At 26.9% G+C, this 20,689-nt stretch overlaps 2 protein-coding genes across 2 annotated transcripts; both read right to left on the bottom strand.

Annotated features, from left to right (window-relative positions):
• Window positions 1-3,209: 3,209 nt before the first annotated feature.
• Window positions 3,210-3,631, bottom strand: LOC105360790 (uncharacterized; the record flags this gene model as incomplete). The annotated part of the gene is made up of 2 exons (XM_011497790.1): window positions 3,210-3,219; window positions 3,294-3,631. Coding segments are annotated over 2 exons (348 nt in total), but the record flags the coding sequence as incomplete, so codon positions are not given.
• Window positions 3,632-3,732: 101 nt separating this feature from the next.
• LOC105360789 (muscle M-line assembly protein unc-89-like) lies at window positions 3,733-19,145 on the bottom strand. The gene is made up of 13 exons (XM_011497789.1): window positions 19,012-19,145; window positions 12,742-13,051; window positions 10,037-10,217; window positions 8,564-8,814; window positions 8,307-8,451; window positions 7,983-8,195; window positions 7,716-7,898; window positions 7,449-7,646; window positions 6,889-7,362; window positions 6,192-6,491; window positions 4,889-6,057; window positions 3,884-4,459; window positions 3,733-3,759 (listed from the first exon to the last, which is right to left on the bottom strand). The coding sequence occupies exons 1-13, from the start codon at window positions 19,083-19,085 to the stop codon at window positions 3,733-3,735; spliced, it is 4,101 nt and encodes a 1,366-aa protein (XP_011496091.1). The 5' UTR covers window positions 19,086-19,145.
• Between the last annotated feature and the right edge of the window lie 1,544 nt (window positions 19,146-20,689).

Genomic DNA, 20,689 nt, shown 5'->3' with positions numbered 1-20,689 from the left:
AATACATGTTTTAATTCATTACCTTTTTCAATGGAAATTGGCTGTTCGATTTGTTGATAATTCATAATAGTTTGTTCAGAAGAATCATGAATCTCAGTTATTTCATCATCTACTATTTCTTCAGATAATTTACAATGTTGTATTGGTAAACCACTAATAGTAACTTTTTGTTCTGGTGGTGAGATTATAGTTTCATCTTGAATCTTAGTTATTTTAACTTTACTTTCACTTAAATCTTTTATATTTCCTGATTCATAGGAAATTTGTTCTTCAATTATTGAACCTAAACATTCTTTTAATTTCTGTAATGGCGTGATTAATGTTTTTAATGCGTTTGCTACATTAGTGCTACTATATATTTCAACAAAAGTTGTTTTGTGTTCCATTGTATTACTATGCTCTGATAATATAGGTAAATGTTCTCCTAATACTTCTAAAGATGAAGCTAAATTTTTTAATGTCGGCAAGCTATTTTCTTGCCACGAAGTAAAAGTCATTTGCTCAAAATCCTCATTCGTTATATGCTGCAGATCAGCAATAGATTTTTGTAAATCTATTAAACGTTCTATAATTGTGTGGCCCTGGTGCATACTTACATCTCCTTTATCAAATCTACTAATTAATAAAGGGGATTCAATAATTAATGAAATAGATTTCACTAAGTTAAACAAAGGTTCTTTAATTAAAGACCACAATACTGTTGTACTGTCACGATTTTCTGTAACAAAATCTGATTCCGAATCTGGACTATTAAAAGCATATGTTTCAGATTTTTCATGCAATAAATGGTTTGAATAACTGTTATTCGATATTGAAGTTTCCATTAATTTTTCCAATGGTATTACTTCATCATATTTCTCTAAATCTTCATCATTTATTTTTGTAGCAATTCTTGTTATTATTTCATTGGTAAAATCGAGTAATTCATTTTCATTTTGTTCAATCGTTTCTATTGTAGCGAATTTTAATGTAGTTAAACTTTCCAGTTCTCTTTTTGATACCTCAATAAATTCATCAACAAATGTATCGACTGTTGTTAATATAGTTGGAGATTCATCGCATACTAAAATTTCTGTTTTATTATCTTTTTCTTCGTTTATCTTATCATTGTTATTTACAGATAATTGTTTTTTGTCATTTTTTACAGTATCATTACCTTCAGTATATAAATTATTTGTTATACTTTCTGAAATTGCTTTGACAATACTTTTTATATTATTTAATGGAATTAAAACAGCTGTCAATGTTTCAATTATTGAAGCATTTTCGTCAGCACCTTCCTGTATTAATTCATTTTGCAATGTTAATAATGCTGAGCCAAAATTTGAAGTACATTGTTCTAATTCTAGTAAAAGATTCATATCATTTACATGAATATCACAATTTTCAAAATGTTTCATAGATTCTAAAGATGAAAGTAAACGTTGAACCGGATATAGAAAACCTTCGATAATGACTTCTTCATCCAATGATTGTTCCGATGATTCTAATTGCATTTGAGCTACATATACTTGTTTAGATAATGTTTCTAAAGGCTCGACAATAAATTTTAATGTTGTATGATCCATTTTTTCTTCAATAAATGCAATTTTTTCTCCAAGTTGTTGTAACGGCACAATAGTTCTTGTATTTAAAGTTGTTAAACAACTTTGTGGCTGTGCATAATTGGCTTTACTGAAAAAAAATCATAAGTATAAGTATTAAAAAAAAATAGAAAACATGTTCATATTTATTTACTTATTTTATATAGCAAAACTGAATTACCTCACTTGATTTTGAACAATAACCATACCCCAATCTAATGTATTTATAGTTGCAAGTATCAGGTTTTCTATTGGAATTAATTTTCGTGTTTTATTAATGACATTACGAATTTTATCGATACCATTTCTTACTTCTTTAATAGCTAGCAAAATAACATTCTTTCGTTCACCCAACAAAGCTGCTTCAGTAATTGAAGTTTTTCTACTACTTCTAACAACAGATAATGAACTTTGCAATTCAACAAGCGGTTCAATTAGGAACTGCAAAAGTAAGGGCGCCTCTCTATTCTTATCGTCATTACAATCTGCATTATCAACTTGATAAAATAATTCGCTTAATGCGTCTCTAAATTTATTGATCGGATCATTGAGTGTATTTGCAATATCTAATTCTAAATCGCTTTCTTTTAATGTATCTGATGATATTTCGTGCATTCTTTCTCTAATTACTTCAACTGGTTTCAAAACATTCTGTAAGATATTTAACACTTCTTGACGTGAATTTACTTCATCTAGAGCAACGGGAATTTGAGATTCAATATCTTCTAGTGCACGGGCCATTGTGTCCAAACTTATTCGACTCGATGATCTATCACTTTCTACTGTATGCGAATGTGCTTCCAAAGCTAATTGCAATACATTAAATTCAATTGCTCGAATTGGTTGATCAAGACGATTTAAAAGTAATAATTCAGGTGCTCTGTGATCTTGGGTTTGAATTAACGCCTCACGAATTTCTAAAATTGGTTGCAATAATTCCTTTAACGATAGAGAAATTCGTTCAGTGCTTTCACAAGATTCCATATGAGATACTTCAGAATTTTTATTATACACTTCAAGAGCTATTTGTGAAACATTGGATTTAACTGTCATAATAGTTCTTCGAAGATTTTCAAGAGCTTCTGCTAGTCGTGAAACTGGATGAGGTGATATTACAGATTCTTGTTCAAACTCTTCCAAAATGTCTGATACTTGCTGTTGAATTTCTTGTAATGATTGAGATATTACTACAGCAAATTCTTCTTTTGGATAAATTACATATTTATCTAATTTTTTTTTAGTTAGCTGTGTCGATTCGCTATCAACTTCGGAAACTGGAGTTATCGCTGCTACTGTATTTACATTTGATAATAGCTGGGCCGATATTTTATTCGATTCTGACACCTTAGAATCATTAGATAATTTTTCTATGGATATAAGATCAGAGCTTTTTACCATCTTATTATCCGTACTTGAATTTTGTGTATTTTCACTTTTGTTTTGCTGTATATTTTTATTTTCAATATTTGAAATATTTTTGTATTGTATATTACATTCTTCATTAGTGTTCTGATTGTTATTTATATTTGTATAAAATATTATATCTTTTTTCATGTCGTCTACTATATTTATAACTGAATTAATATTCTGCGTCGAAACAATTTTATCATCAAAGTTTATTAATAATGTCTGTAAGCTGAAAAGGTATTATAACACGATTAATTAATTCAAAACATATTAAAAACTAATAGATTTTATGTAACTGCATACCTTTTTAATGGTTCTAATAACTGAATAATTATTCGTTTTTGCTGTATCTCACTCTCTGAATTGAACAAAAGACTTTGTAATTTAAATAATGGTTGTTTTAAATTACATAATTCTTCTACATATCTGTTTATATTTGGTTCCATCTTCATAGTTAATTTATCTACTTCGATGGCTATATTTCCAATACTTTGTCGTAATTCGAAGATTTTGGAAAAAATAGGTTTCTCAATATTGTCTAAATTTTCGCTTTTCTCAAGAATTATGCCCAATTCAAAATGAACTGTACTTAATTCCGAAGTCATTTGTAAATCATTTATTTTTTGCTGCAATTCATTATTTATTTGTAATTCACAATTTTCATTTGCAACACTTATTAAAGCATTTTTACTTTCTCCAAGATTTTCCCTTGTTATAGGAATTTGTTGTTTTAATTCTTCAATTATAGTAAATATTGATTTAATTGTATCTGAACAATCACTTTTAGATTTAAATTTTTTTATGTATTGAATTACAGTATTGATAACTTTTTGTAATGAAGTCAGAGAAGGAATAATATTTTTTGTGATTGAAATTTCCCCCGATGCACAAACGTCTGTAAGTGATAACTTCAAACTAATTAAAGGTTCCTTTAAATTTATTATTGCTTGAATCGTTTCATCTTCTTTTAGTGTTGTAGTTTTATGCACTGCAAGTGATACACCTTCTCTTAATTCAGCTAAGTTCAATGCTAATGATGACATGCTAAAACGTTTAATTTCTTCTTCACAACTTCTTTGTTGTATTTCATATAGAACATTATTAACAGCTGTCTGAACATCAACAAGACTATCAAGAATTAATTCTGATAAATGGTGAGCATTATCAAAACAATCAAATTGTTTATCTTCAGATTTTGATAATTCTTCAGCAGCTGCTACTAACGATGTCTTTAAATTAATAACAAAATTTGTTCTATAATCACTTTCATATCCTTCAAGCGCAACAACTAATGCATCTAATCTCGATAGCATTTCATTAAATGAATGAGACATTTTCATCATTACTTCTGATAAATTATCGGAATATGCTCCTTGAAACAAATACTTAGATGATCGTTCTAAATCTTCTAAAGGTCGTGAAAGCGATTCAACAAGTACGGCATCAATATTTTCTGTCCATCCACCAAACTAAAAATATTAAAAATAAAAAACTTACTAATGTATTTAAATACTGAAAAATAGAAGTTCAATCTAATTTACATTCTAATTAATGGCCTCTGTCAAATGCTTTTATAAACAAACCTACTTTACAAATTTTAGTAAATTTAATTTTAATAATGTTTCTATATATAAAATTTATATATATTACTATTAGTTCAACGAGGTATTATATTTTTAAATTGATTTTATATGATATTGATTAAAATGTGATGAATTATCAAAAATTTCAATCATGCAGAAAGTAAATCTTTGTAAATACTCAATATTATTAATATGAAAAAAATTAATTATTTTTAGTCTTACTTGATTCAATATAATACTATTTAAATATGCATTCAATATTTGATGAATATTCTGTAAAGTTATAATTATTGGTGTTTTCATTTCGTTATTTACATATTGAAGATTAGATCCTAATCTATTCGCTATTCGTTTAGTTCGTTCAAAAATAACTGGACTTTCAGTTATATTTCGACCAGATAATTCATATTCCAGTTTTGCTAAGCCAAAAATAATCTCATCAATTGGATCAACTAGTGATTCCAGTATTGATAAATTTATTTGAATATTGCCCTCATTTTCTTGACGTCCTATTAATTCTAAGGCTCTTAACAGTTCTTCGGTTGGTCCACCAATATTTTCTAAAATTGAAATTCGCACATTTTGAATTGACGATCTGTCACCAGCATGCTTCAAAGCTTTTGTCTCAATGTCGGTTATTATTTCACAAAGATTTTGAATGGGAACTACGATATTATTGGTTACAATCGTGTTAATGATTTCCTCATCTCGAATGCAATAGTCGGAGTCTATTAAAGTTTCTCTTACAATTAAAACAGGATCAGAAATTTGTCGGAGCAAATCAACAAATTTTTCTTTGTTAAATTTCTTAATGCGTTCTTCATGTTCATTATCACTTGATACCATAGATTTTATTGATTTTCTATCTGCTTGATTATTTTCTATAGATACAAAAAGCTCCTCCAAACTATCTCTTTCTCCTAATCGTTGTTTTTTATTTAATTTGTTTGTTTTAATTTTTGATTTCACAGATTTTTCAGAAACAGAATCTAACGATTTATCACTGGTCTCGAAACTAAAGTCATCGTAAATAGTTCGCTTTTTGTTTTTATTATCCATTGCAATACTATCGGTTTTGATACTAACTGAGGAAAGAGCATCCGCAAATACTTCACTGTCAATGTCCATTTCAAAATGATCTTTGTCCTGTTTTAACGTAATTAATGGTTCCTTAGCACTATGGTAACTTTCTGATTCTTGTTGGTCTTGTATTTTTGAAAAAACGCTTCCTGATTTCCTCCTTGGTGGACGAATGGGTATTCTCCCTTCCTCTGCTGATTCAGTTAACGGTGGAGATGAAAATGAAACACCATCTACGGTCGATATATCTTCAAGATCAGCGTCAGTGCATAAATCATCTCCTTCTTCAACACTAGCAAAATAATTTGGAGGTACATCAATAACTACTGCTTCCATTAATAAATTTCCAGATGTAGAAGTTTCTTTAACAAATCGCATTGGTGGTAACTCCACAACATTATGTTCTAGAAAATAATGATATTAAATCTTGTGTAATGTAATATTAAAATTTAGATACATAAACAAATATATATAAAAAAGTACATAAACTATACATAAACGTTTATTATATTATATAATTAGAATTATTATATCAAACCTGTAATGTGTTCAGAAAGTTGATCTGCATACATTTCAACTACTTGTAAAGCTTCTTCTTCTGTAAGATCAGGAGTTTCATAAAGGCTGACCGAAACTTCTTTTCCATCAAAACTAAAAGAAACTTCACCTCGATCATCAACAGTCACGGAATGATCAGTTTGTGCTGTATCTACAAGCTGTGATGTTCTTTCCTCGTGAATTGTTGATAATGAAAGATTTCGAGCTAGTTCTTGTTCACGCTCTATTTGAGATAGTATTGGTGATGTAACATCAAATAATTGAGCTGAAGCAACGCGATCTAAAAAATAAGATATTTTTAAATAGTATTTAAAATTATTAAAATATAGACAGCTTTAGATGATTCAATTGATTTTAACAAAATTAATATATATATATATATATATATAACTATAATATATCTAACATAGATAAATATAATAGTTTTGTCCCTTATCTTATGAATGATGAAGGTACATAATGTTTTTAAATTAATGTCTTTTAATCAATAATTGTATATAAATATACACTATATAAATATTATTTAATCATTATGTTCATTCATTTTCAATTTCTAATTGAATAAAGATTATGGCTGAATCTTCGTGAAATCAATAAAATTAATAAATCAACTGATAATGTAAAACAAAAATAAAATGATAGATTTTTGATATACCTAAGAAATTGAAATACGTTACCTTCAAAACCAAGAAGAGACGCTGAGCTACATACGGTTCCCATACAATTGATTGCTTCACATGTATAAGTACCTAAACAACATGTTCCATCTTTACCAGAAATTATTCTATGAATATCACCAGGCTTAAGTTCTTCTCCATCCTTATACCATTTTAATATAGGTTGTGGAATACCAATAACCTTACACTCAAGGTTAACTGCGCCGCCATCGGATAAAATAGCACGTAAATTCTCCAAAAATTTAGGCTTCTTGTAATGTTTTGGAATGATGAGTTTGAGGAAGCAGGAAGTTATGCTATGACCAAAATCGTTACTGGCAATACATTTCCACTCGGCTTGATCGCAAAATTCAAGTTTTTGAATTTCTAAATGACAAATGCCGAGTGTTTCTTGTTCTACTCGATATTTCTCTTCATTATTTATTGGATGATCGTCGCGATACCACACTAGACTAGGTTCAGGCAAAACACTAACTAAAATATTTTAAAAACTCTATGTAATTACTGTTAAACAAATGAAATTACAAAAATTCATTTTAATAATTTGAACATTTTCCCACCTTGTACGGAAAATTTAAAGTTGTCACTAATTCTGGCTTCGGCACTTCTTAAACCTTTTATAAATTTTGGTGGTTGATTTGTAGTTAAAAGTTGTAGTCGTTCTTCTTCATTTAATTGATTCTGGATGTCTTCAACAGTGAGTTCAGCTGTACTTTTGGCATAACCCATACAGTTTCTTGCTATACAACAGTATGATCCTATAAAATATAAATTATATCTTATTAGATTTATACTATTATATTATGTTTGTTTCTATTTATAATTACCTAAAGAATTAGTTCCTGTTAATTGATAAACATCACCAGGCTTAAGTTCCTGTCCATCTTTGAACCATCTTAATAAAGGAGTTGGAAAACCTACCACTTTACATTCAAATGATACAAGTCCTTCATCCGTCAATACTGCCTTTAAGCTCTCCATAAATCGAGGCTTTCTATAGTTTTTTGGAACTACCAATAAAATATATAATAAATGTATGATATAAAAAAAAACTATTTATTTATAATTAAAAAGTTTATTGGACATAAACTTACTGGACATTGCGACAAAACATGTTGTAAATTGTTTAACATTATCCTCACTGGTTGCAACACATTTCCACTCGCCTTCGTCTATAGCTTCCGCTGGATGTACTTGAATTGAATAACCGCCAAGTCCATCTTCTATAATTTTGTAGCGATCATTTGCCTCTACACGTCCTTCTTTATTGTACCAAGTAATTTCCTTAGGCCAAGGTGGCACTTGAACTAAAATAAACAATAATAGCATATGTATTTGGAAATAAATATTTAAATTTTGCTATAAAAAATTTTAATCTATTCTTTTAAATATTCACTAAGTTTTATGGTGTTTATTACCCTGACAAGATAGTAAAATACTTTCTCCAATTTTACAGGAATCGTCTCTTAAAATTTTTTTAAAAATTGGAGGATCTCCAGTTACTATTAAACTATCAGCCGGTCTTAAAGATCCTTCCCTGCTTCCTCTACCGACAATATGAACCTGAAAAAAGAAGTTAATTGTGTTATTATTAAAGAGGTATGAACAACTAAATCAATATTTTATTTGTGATACTATATAGTGCAAATTGATCAAATTAATGAATCTCACTCACTTTAGATGACGAGTAAGCAGTACCCATACAATTAACTGCTTCACATTTGTATACTCCTAAAGATGTGGGATCATCGGGATTAGCAGTCAATGCAAAAACATCGCCAGCTTTAATTTCTTTCTCATCTTTAAACCATTTTAAAACTGGTGTGGGGACTCCAATAACTTTACATTCTAATGATACAGTGCCAGTTTCTGTCAATAACGCACGAAGTTCACTTACAAATTGTGGCTTTTTATAGGCTTTTGGAACTAAAACATATATAAAATGTTTGGAACAGTGAGAATAACTTTTATAACGTTTTGAAAAAGATAAAAATAAAAAGATGTCGAATTATTAATTAACTTAAATGTTTATATAATTAATAATATTTAAAGCCTAAATGAGTTATTTACATATATCAAGCTTTAATTAAAACAAAATGTATTTATTACAATTTTTCTATACAGATTTAAACAAAATTTGGTATAAATATGTTTTCTATAAATATTTTATTTGTATATTAGAACATTATATTAATATCATATTAATTATACTAATAATGAATATTAAAGAATAGACAAATTTAATTTATAATACAATTGTATTATATTAATGATAAAAAAAATCATAAAACTGTCGATTTATTTATTGCATTATCACTTCAGCTTTTATATTATATGCAAATTCAGACAGTCATAGCGATAAATTTTTTTAATAATATGCATTTATTTTTATAACGATCTAATTCTAATATTAACATTATATATATATATATATATATATATATATATCAATAAATCTCTTCTATATGATTCTTTCCTATAAATGTGTGTTAGAAAAAATAAAAAATATAATTTTTAATACAATTATTCAGTTCAGCAAACCATTAAAATATTTAAGATTATCTAGTAATAGGCCATTCAATATAGACCGCTAAACAAGCGATAAAACTATAGTCAATAAAAGCAAGCTTTTTATTAATAATATTAGTTTACATAATTAGATATTTTGATATTTAATATGTATTTGGGATAGTTTATAGTAGTTAAATAGAATATATTTTCTATTTAAATTATTTTTTAAATCAACGTATTTATAATACACAATTATTAAGTTTTACTATTTTATTTTAAATAATTAAATATCCATATCAAACATAACGCTTTTTCATAGTTATCGCTTGATATATGATCGATCGAATATATATAATATATTTATTAAATATATAATTAAATATTAATTAAAGTACTTGCCTTACATCACATAAAATTGCAAATAATAAGTAAATTAAAATTTATTAAAATTAAAATTATTTTTTTATCAAAGTACATTTGTATCAGCAAGATAAATCCTATTAATATTTATAAAATACACAAGAGGAAAACAATGATTGGGTAATTGAATTCGTTTATTGAAAGCGCTATTCGTCATTAGTAGCACGTGAGATTGTACGTTTCACTCAACACAAGTGTTTATCCAACATATATTTACCTAAGACGTTGAGGTGCGAGGTGCAGGATGAGCGTCCCGAACGATTTTCTGCCATGCAAGTCCAGTGGCCTTGATCCTCGACGGTGACCGGTGCAACATCCACACAATAAAAGTTGCCCTCATGGACGATGGAAAGACGCGATCCCGTATGGATCGGTACGTCATTTCTGTGCCAAGTCACCTAAAATTGGTTTATTATTAAAGATACTATTCGAGCTCCGTAATAGCCTTTAACCGACCCTTTCTTGAAAGTAGCCGAATGCTGTAAATCTAATTACGTCACCCAGCTGAGAAAACGCATCAGAGCATTATTTAATATTACAGTCATTGTAATGCCCGGCTTATATGAATTCGTTGATGATCGAAGATACATAAGTATATGGTGTGGCTTACTTTCACTCAAAATGAAATTTGTTTTTACATTTATTTATTTTTTGCTTGCATTGCTTCGACTAAATTTTATGTGCGTGTAAATAGCCAAATTTTCTGATCTGCTAGAAGAATATGTTACAATATTAATACTAATTGTCTATAACAATTTTAAATATACATATAATTATATATATATATATGCAGATAGTTCATGAAGCAACGAAAATTCACTAACATTAATTTTAAAAAGCCTTTCTTAATAATAAATTTGTATATTCTATCTTTAAATATTACTACTTCAATGATTATTTGAAAAATGTCATTATGACTCACAAATCAATTTGTTCAGGTTATCGTAGGAAGTACAATAAATTGAAAATCTATTTAAAAATCTGCTTTTATTTTCATAGTATAATCATAAAATCGTTGAAATATAACCGTTCTCTCTTTTAGCAGATCTTTGTTAACTAATAGCAATTACTCAACACAGGATGTGAAAAAATAATAAATAATAATAATATATTAAATAAAATATATATCAACTATATTCGTTAGTTTCTAGGCCAATATTCGCAGTGTTTATTTCGATTATATTCTATAAAAAGTTAAAAATATAAATTCCAGTGCAAATAAATTAATATGAATCATGAATTTCTTTTTTTAGAATATTTTTGAACATCCTAACTAAAATAAATCTTTAATTTCCAAACTAAATAGTTTTAGTTTTCAACATGTTCCAACATTCGAAATTTCTCACTCAGATAAATATAAATGTGAGATTAATAAACTAACTGTTTATACTATTTGATAAACGTAAGTAAAGATAAGATGAAAAAATAAAATGATTTTAATAAATCAAAAGAATTTAAATGAAACCAATTTTTAATTATAAAATTAAAGCGATGTCGTATAATATTATTATTTCGCTTATACAAACGAAAATCTTCTAAACAAAGAGAACAAAACACTTGTTTAATATAAATATTTCATGTAAAAATTGAAAGTTAATTATAAAGCATACTTTTCAAAATTTCAGGATAACAAAATACTAAAAATAATTTAACGATAATACAGTAAGTATATGAATTTATAACATTATAATATTACAAAATAATTTATTGTAAAGACATTTTCATCTTAACAATCTTACATCATCAACTTAGAAGCGTTTAAAATTGAAACCCAAGAATACCATTCATATATCAATCTTCGTTACCTATCAGATGTCTCAAAATCAATAAATCTTTAAGTAGGCCTTCCGTTATTTATAATCATTATCTAATCCCGAAAAAGGAATGCTAGATAAAGCGCTTACATTTTGTCCAAAAAATAAAAGCATCGAATCTAAAATTAAATCAATTAACCGTGGCGCGTGTTCCCTCAAATACCAAGTGCGAGCTTCTTTTTGCTCGGGTGGCTCCAGGGAAGTCATTTATGGAGTCCGTGAGCTGGGCAAAAGTGCATTCTCTGGGAAAGCGGTACATAATAATAGTGCGCGCGAGGGTCGTGGACCTCTTCAATTTGCGGTCGGCAAGTAAGTTCATCGGTCAGACACGCGTCCGAGAAAATGCGGAAGTCATTGGCGCAGCATTCGAGATTTTAGAATATGAAAACCGAAATGTACTGTAAACTCCCCGTTTACTTTTACTTTAGGCGAACGCTATGCATACGCCAAATTTAGATGACTTATCTAAACTAACCTTTTTCTCTAATTGTCTACTTTTATTATCATAAAATTTACATAGCTTGCACTTCACTACATTTTAATCCTGAATCATTATTTTCATACAGTAATTATATTTAAAAAAATATTCCTTCTTCAACTAATAATAATATAATCAATCCTTTTTAACATGAATTATATTTTTTTAATAATTAGTTTTAAATTCTTATTAAAAATTTATTATTATTATTGTGTAATACGATAATAAGATATTATGTAATTATTGTACATTAATTTAGAATTAACTTCGAATAGCCAGCAATTTTAATGTACAAGTTTGAAATGATTAACAAAACATTAACTTTATAAATTCGCAAGTCGAGAAATACTAATAGATTAAAGCTTTATATTAAAACACTCTTTTTAATATATTATAATCAGTCGTTTCTAGTATACGGATCAATACATATCTAATTTTCAAAAATATATAAATCTATAAATTTTCTGCAATCTAGTGTCTACAGTTGTCAGTTTAATTATTTCAATTATTTAACCGCTGAATTTGAACACCATACAAATTTTTAAAAAAATACAGCCTTTATATTTTAAGCTAGATATAATGGCTTTTATATGAAAAATTTATGTTAAAACGGTAATAAGTGAGACCGACCTTAGGATCGATGGGACTACGTATCTCTACCAGAAAACGCGTCCTTGTTCCAACCTTAACGGTAAGATCAGTCAGCCGTCGTAAGAAGAAGGGTGGTTCGCCCTCCTCGGTGAAGGAGGGCTCATCGACACTCATGTAGACGCGTCTTGCGAAAAGCCGCTCGGATTCGTTGTCATGTGGTAGTTTCTTCGCAACAAGAGCGTAATGACCCGCGTCTCCTTTGCTTGCGTGCTGTAAAGTCAGTTGTACCACGTTACCCCGGGTTTCAACATGAAAGCGGTTACTGGGCATGGGTGGCTCCCCTCGATACCTAAGTTACAATATATGATCAGCAAAAATAGGCTTCTTTCTATAAAGCTTTTCACTGTGAAAGTTTTGGAACAAATACAATGTATAATTATATTTAATCAAAATGAAAACAATCTCATTTTACACTCTTAGATCTTAAATAGTATGTTTCATTACTTTGTATTAATATTTAAGACATAATTATTGTTTTTACGTGTATTTTATGATTTATTACACATAAATCAATTTTGGATATTTCATAATAAGAATAAAAGAATATGAAGTAATAAGAATGTACATTATTTACTTATATCAATGCATACGTATTCTTCATGTTAAATTAACATTTAACATTTTTATTATTATCAAATAATAAGTTTTTATCAATAATAATCACAGTAATGATTATTTACTTTATTGTAATAAATGTATTGCAATTGTCTATTAACATAATTTCTTCTCATACATATCTGGTCTCATAAAATAAGTTATATATTTCCAAAAGAATATATTTATTTTTTGAAATGATAATAAATTAAATTAAGGATGTAAATCAAATCCTAGTCGATTAACTGTATTTCATAAAATACACATATCTCATAAAGCCTCATATTCCTTTCGTACCATACTTACATTTCAGAACAAACAATCGAAAATATTAAATTCAAGTAATTAAATTAAATAATATTATAAAGCATTATGTTACCCGTTAATTTAAAACTTTGTTTTTAAGATTTATATTTTCAAGTACAAGAATAGAAATAATATATACAATTACTATTATATATATCGTTTATATATTTACGAAAAGCTAATACTTTTTCATACATAAGGCTCATTGTAATATTTTTATTTATGTCAAAAAAAAAAAATATATATATATATAAAGTTAAGTTAATATTAGTTAAGCTAGTTAACGAAATCTTATAAGTATCAACCTTTATATTAAGTAATATCTTGAGAAGATAAAACTACTATAAATTTATTTTACTATTAAATACTTTTATTTTTATATTATTTAAACTTCAGAATATTCATCGAACCTAATGGATTTTTAATTATAATATAAACATAATTTATAATATAAGCATATCCAATATCAATAAACAAATCATACTCAAATCATGTACAATTACGTGATAATATCGTTATAAGAATTTTATTTAATGTTATTATTTTTCTTAAATTACTTAGAATTATATAATAATTGAAAAATATTCGACTAATATTTCTACAAGCTTTATTCAAATTATAGTTATTTTTATATAAAATTACCTGCTTTAATTTAATAATGAGATTGCATATTTGTATATGTTTTGCTTAAATAGCCAGAATTTAAAAATATTAAATTTTAACTGAAAATTATTTCTAAAAATAAAAATAATCAAATAACTAGAACGATTATTTTCAAATAAAAGTATAAAACATTCTACTTAAATAATTATATTTTATACACTTAAAAAATTTTAATTTAATTAAAAATCAATAAAAAATTAATCAATTTTATTCATATTTTTTTTGTTGTTTTTATGAAAAAGAGTAGAACCCCACATTTACTTTGATACGAATTCCTTTCTCATTTTGTAACTAGCACTTATGGAATAGTTTAACAGATAGATCAATAGGCCATAATTGAATGATTCGATTATTTGTATAAACTTAATTAGATGTATGAAGTAATAATTTATTCGCTTTTCTATAAATATGTTCACAATTACTGCAAAGCTACTTGAGAAAGAAAATATCGAATGACGATTTGCAAAATTTATACAATAAACCATATAAACATTGTAGGGAATAATTTATATTTGATGCAGTTTTACTAGCATAATTTATTTTATTAAAGTTCAGTTATTGGGGACGCATCTTCTGATAAATATGTTTGTCATTCGGTAGACTGAAGTTCGCATTGTACAAATTCTTGCCGTCTCGGCAAAATCATCCGAATTCCGTAAGTCCGATGACTTCAGGGCATCAGAGCATCCGAGTGAACGCCAACCTTGAACGCGTAATGAACGTATGAAATTCGCCGCTCGCCCATTATAGTAGAAAGCACACTTTCTACTATCCTTCCTACTCCTTTCTACTCTCTCTCTCTCTCTCTCTCTCTCTCTCTCTCTCTCTCTCTCTCTCTATTTTCTGTTCCTTTATTTTTTAGCGTCAAAAAGCTGAGGTGCTTTCAGTTTATCGCGTATGCGTACTTGTAATTATTTTAAATCGCTTATTGTATAAATGATGAGATAATACAGCTGTAATGATGATAGATAGGGAGCTGTGGTATTATCGCAAAAATCGGAAAAAGATATTTTTTTCTGTCCGAATAAAATAAAAGAAAATTTAAACTTAACTGAAGTAAAATATTTATTCAAATCTCAAATTCTGTTAGTTTTAATAAATAATAAATATAATAATTATATCATTACCATTTATTATAGGTCTCACTAAAACAGTTCAAATAAAATTATTCAGATATGTGTCAGAGCTGATATGTATGTTCTATATTATTATATATTATTATCGTTATATAGAAGTATCAAAAATATAATCTTTATGATATAAAAGCAAAGAAAAATTCATATTTAAAATTTTAAGTCTTTGCTATTTAGAGAATAATACTGCAGAAAATTCAAGAAAATATCTTAATTCAACTAACTATTCTTAATTCTGATAATATGTATTTCGTCGTGACATAACTGAAGTTTATAACCCTCTCTCAAAACATGGAGTTAATATTTTCAAATAAAAACCTCTATTATATTTTCAAGTTATTATAGTAGAAAAAATGACATAGTATATTATACTATATCTTTATATAAATGACATAATATGTATTTGTATGTAATATAACAATTTTGTAGAATAGTTATTATGATCACCATACTAAATATCAGCTATATAGTAGTGACCGCTAAAATCACTAATTTATTCAATAAAAAATTTATAATATATTATCACTTTTAATCGTTATTAAAGCAATTTATTTCAAAATCAGGATACTTGTTTATCATTTATTTTGAATTTATTGTCTTATATTAAGTTGTAATATAATAGCATTTTCTAAAAAAATTTTGTATATTATCGTTAATTTTATATTTTAGCATCTCTCTCATATTAATAGTAAGTAATTTAATTTAATTAAAATAAAAATTATTTTTATAAGTTATAATAAAAGTATTTGGAATTGGTTCCAATTATTCATAACATATTATATACAATAGTATTTATACCATTTATTTTGTAGAAACATTTCTATTTATTAATCAAAACAATAAATACGTAAAAAAATAATGTCAATGCTGAAATTTTTAGAAGTTGCAAGTCTCTATAATTTTATAATTTATAAAGAAAATTAATTTTTTCTTATATTATTATTTAACAGTCCGCAAGGTTAGGTGCATTATGGCATTATGAACAAAAAAGATGAAACATCTATAAAGAAATTTTCTATACAATCAAGTGGACTACATTCACACATATTTGATTTTAAAATTATATTCACATTATAATTATATTATAATAAAACATACTAGTGCTATTTCAACTATATAATAAAATAATAAAATCTTGTAAAATAGTTTTAAATGTACTAAATAATATGGTGACGCTAATTTAATATACGAAATCTTTTTTTTTAAATTACAACTTTAATAAAGTGAATAATTATAATCATTGTAAGTTAATATTTTATTTGCATTTATTATCGTACTTATTATTTATTTTCAATTCATTAAGCTAATTAACATTAGAAATGATAATTTCATTTATTTTTATATCTTTTACTGAAATAAGATAAAGTACATATGTTAAAAGAATATAATTATAAAAAATAAATTATGCGCTCAAAATTATTTAATGAAATTTTATATGAATCATTCTTGTAAAAGTGTCGTATGTATAAAATAATTTTGAAACGTTTATTTAATATTTTAATACTTTTCTTATATATTTCACTATTCTTTATGTATTGAAGAGATTTTTATTAATTTTTATTAAATTTTCCTACGAATTATAATATTAAAGTGAATATTTAAAATTATTTTATTATTATAACAATTGCTACAATAATTATGAGTGATATATTTATGTATATGTATATGCAATATTAATGTCTTCAGATAAAATTAAATTCATAAAATTAACTTAACGTATAGTTTACTAATGGTTTCACTAAATACGAGATTTATAAAGCAAGTACTTGAATTAGTAGCAACTAAATGTAATGGTTTGAAACTCGTACTATTAATAATAATATTTCATTAACAATGTACGAAATAGGAAAACATTAAAATTGTTTCGTTTTCCTATTTTAACTGATTAAGCTTTTTCGAATCATCAGATTTATCTATATAGTTATGTCACAATGTGTGTAAAGTGGTGAGCTTACGTCAGTTTTGTACGCGCATGAACAAGCTTAGAGCAATGCTTTGCGATATTTCTAGACGTTGTGCGCCGGCGCTGTGAATCTTCATTAAATGAATTTTCTTTTCCGCATGCTCGCGCGCTTTTAAGCTATTGGCTTGCCCATGTGGACCTTTATTTACGCCGATTGTTATTCACTACGCGTATAGTGCATTTTTATCGACTTTCGGCGACGCATCTCCCTTTATTTTCCGTAAAATTTTCTTCTTTTAGTACTGAATAGTTTGTTAATTTTTCAAAAGTTCGGTTTAAAACTTATCATTCAAGTAACTGCTTGAATTTAAATACTTCAATAGACTTTATATAAATATTTCACTAATTTAGTTTAAAATTATAGTTTTAAATGTACTATATTGATATATCAATGACGCCTATAATATGTCCGATACATTTTGTTTCTGATTTCATTTATATAAATAACTTATAAATAGAATATAAATAATATAAGTACTAAACCACTTTTCCATAAATAAACTGAATTATTTGGACCTTCAATTCTACTTTAATGTTCTAACGATTAACGTACCGTTTTTATTTATCTATCAAAACTTTTGTATAGTTTCACCAGTATATATTATGAATTTTTTTTATTGTGATTGATTTGAGTTACTAATATTGCCCATTTAAGTTAAAAAACATAACTTTTTTATCTGTTTTCATTCGTTTAAAGAACAAATATTTGGTTGATAGTTCAGCAAATTAATATTATTAAATTAATAATTGATAATACAGTACAGTAAATAATATTTTTATAATCCTGTGAATATTTCATATGTACTTCATTTAATTTATTTACAATATATTTTATATATCCAAATTACTTTCTCGAAAACTTTAAAAAGTGTCTTATTTAATTATTGGAAAAACGATTTGAGAGATAAAGCTATTTTTAATTTATTTAGAAAAATGATTTTGATAATACGTATTAAAATATTTCTGCCTAATGATTAATAAGTTTGTTTATTCTGTATAGAAACGAATACTTCTAATGGAACGTAAAAACTTCCAATTGGACTGTAACCAACATGTAACTTATTTTTTATAGATAAAAATGACCGAAATACCTTTTGTTGTCTAAGAATAACGATTAGCATTAGCCAAGGTATAAGTCAGATAAAGAACTAATTAACAATTACTCATCGTTTGATCTAAGTTATTTAGTTAAAAATTATTACATCGAGCCATACATGAATTCTACAAAGTACCAAAATTTTTTTCTATTTTTACACTACGACTTATTAAATTAATAACTTTGTTTAATTTAAGTAATTTTCACTAAATTTTGTAATCTTTAACATTATTCAAATAATTAGAATTGGAAAAGTTATAATTAAATGTTTCTTTATAATGGTGGTTATAAAAAGATCAAGAAATAAATTATTAATATGTACAAATATCTGTTTTTAAAAACTGAATTAATAGAGTGTCACTGAAAAAACGAATATTGAAAACTGAGCGATTCTGGTAAATATTAGTAATGAAAGGTTCATACACTAACTTCGAATAGTTTTATCTACTTGAAAAATTAAAGAGCACGAAGGTTAAATCATGAAATAACATTACCGATATCTAGATCGATGAGATTGATCCAAGATATAGTTTTTCTCCTTGTCGCATTTACAGCACTGACTTCCCATGACTCGTCGTCTATGATTTCACGATCGCAGAAACCCTCACGATCCATCGATTGCCTTCATCACTTGTAGCGTAGATTTTCTAAATGTAGAAAATCTGAGGCCAATCGATTTTAAGGATCATCTTGCCTCTATTTGCGTCAAGCTATTGTAACGTGGATCCATCAGAAACAAGGAATATCAATTTCCGCCGATACATGCTCAATTTCCCGCATTCCTCCACCTTCACCGTCTCGACCGAAGCCGCAACGACTCGGTCTTTAACCGCACACTTTCTTCAGCTGGATAAGAGATCACTGATTTGAGCCGGAAGTCGGTAGCCGCCTGCTGGAACGCGATTTAACGTCGAGACAGTCAAGGGTGAAGGAAGCAAGGCGCGAGCGTCGCGTTAAATGAGTGCGCGTCGCGCCACCAAAGTGGCCCCGGCCTATTTCGACGCGTCGCGGCGCTGCTGATATTCGACGAATAGATGTTGCGACCCTTTCTGAGCGTTTCGTCAAAAGCTGACAAGTTACAAATCTAATGAAAGTTCTACGGCTAATTTACCATTGAAATCCACAAGGTTTTTACAAACCAATGCGATGCTGTTGTAGTACTGAAGGGTATAGCCGAAACAATGCGCATCAGTCTGTATCTATTTTTAGATGCGAGACTCTGTGTACATGTGAGTCAGGGAGACCTGGTTCTTAAACTATTTATTGGAAATAAAATAAACGTAAATGAAATTATATTTTTAGCCCCGTTATGAACAAGATACTTTGCTGTCTTTGATTCTAATTTTAATATATTTATTTCAAATTTCCATACATATTGTGTATGTTACGTATGAATTATGACTACATGTATTAACTGATTAACATTCAATACTATTAAATACAATACTTTTGTTCTTAGTAGCAATGAAATCTCTACTTTTAACTTAAAGAAAAAATTATCATATAATAAGCTGCTTAAAATACCGTGTACTATATGTAAGTATTAATTATAAAAACATAATAATAATCATTTAAAGAATAAAATAATAATTCAGTTTATATACAAATTAAATAATTTTGTACATAATATATAAATTAATTGATTATAATTTACAATATTTACATATAATATTTAAATATGAAACATTTAATTTTTTGAAACGATAATTCCTTCATTGTAAAATTTTTTACTGTACCTAATATTCTAACACATTTGTATACTCTGGCATGCATAAAATAGGTCAAGAACCTGGATGCTCGTCGTCATGGATTTTGAACTTGAAAAATTTTATTGGCTTTGATATTACAACAAACTGGATGGAACGTTGACGTAATATCATTCAACAACAGCCTTCAAACACGCAGAAAAAAACAAACGTATATTTCTTATTTTACAATTAAAATTCTTTGGAATTTAAACAAAAAAAAAATTTCAATTTTAAGAATATACAGTTTTTAAATATACCATTAGAAATTAGTTTTATTCAAAATATTATAATGTTAATTTAAATATTATAAAATAAGTCAGTACTATAATTAAAAATAAATCAACATTACTTTTTAAACAAAATATAGCCTTTTAAAATATCTAATTCAAGTACTGCATAAGTAATTTGAGTACTGTATTACAAT

Source organism: Ceratosolen solmsi, unplaced genomic scaffold, assembly GCF_000503995.2.
Source record: "Ceratosolen solmsi marchali unplaced genomic scaffold, CerSol_1.0 scaffold47, whole genome shotgun sequence".
Taxonomy (NCBI): Eukaryota; Metazoa; Arthropoda; class Insecta; order Hymenoptera; family Agaonidae; genus Ceratosolen; species Ceratosolen solmsi.
The sequence above is the reverse complement of the archived record's forward strand: the minus strand, read 5'-3'. Positions and strand labels throughout refer to the sequence as shown.

Excerpts from the sequence above, each read along its gene's own strand:
- LOC105360789 (XM_011497789.1), bottom strand. The coding sequence starts at position 19,085 with ATGGGAAGTCAGTGCTGTAAATGCGACAAGGAGAAAAACTATATCTTG. Across the intron at positions 7,647-7,715 it reads AACAGGAACTAATTCTTTAG|GATCATACTGTTGTATAGCA; the intron begins GTAATTATAAAT and ends TATATTTTATAG. Across the intron at positions 6,492-6,888 it reads GTCTCTTCTTGGTTTTGAAG|ATCGCGTTGCTTCAGCTCAA; the intron begins GTAACGTATTTC and ends CTTATTTTTTAG.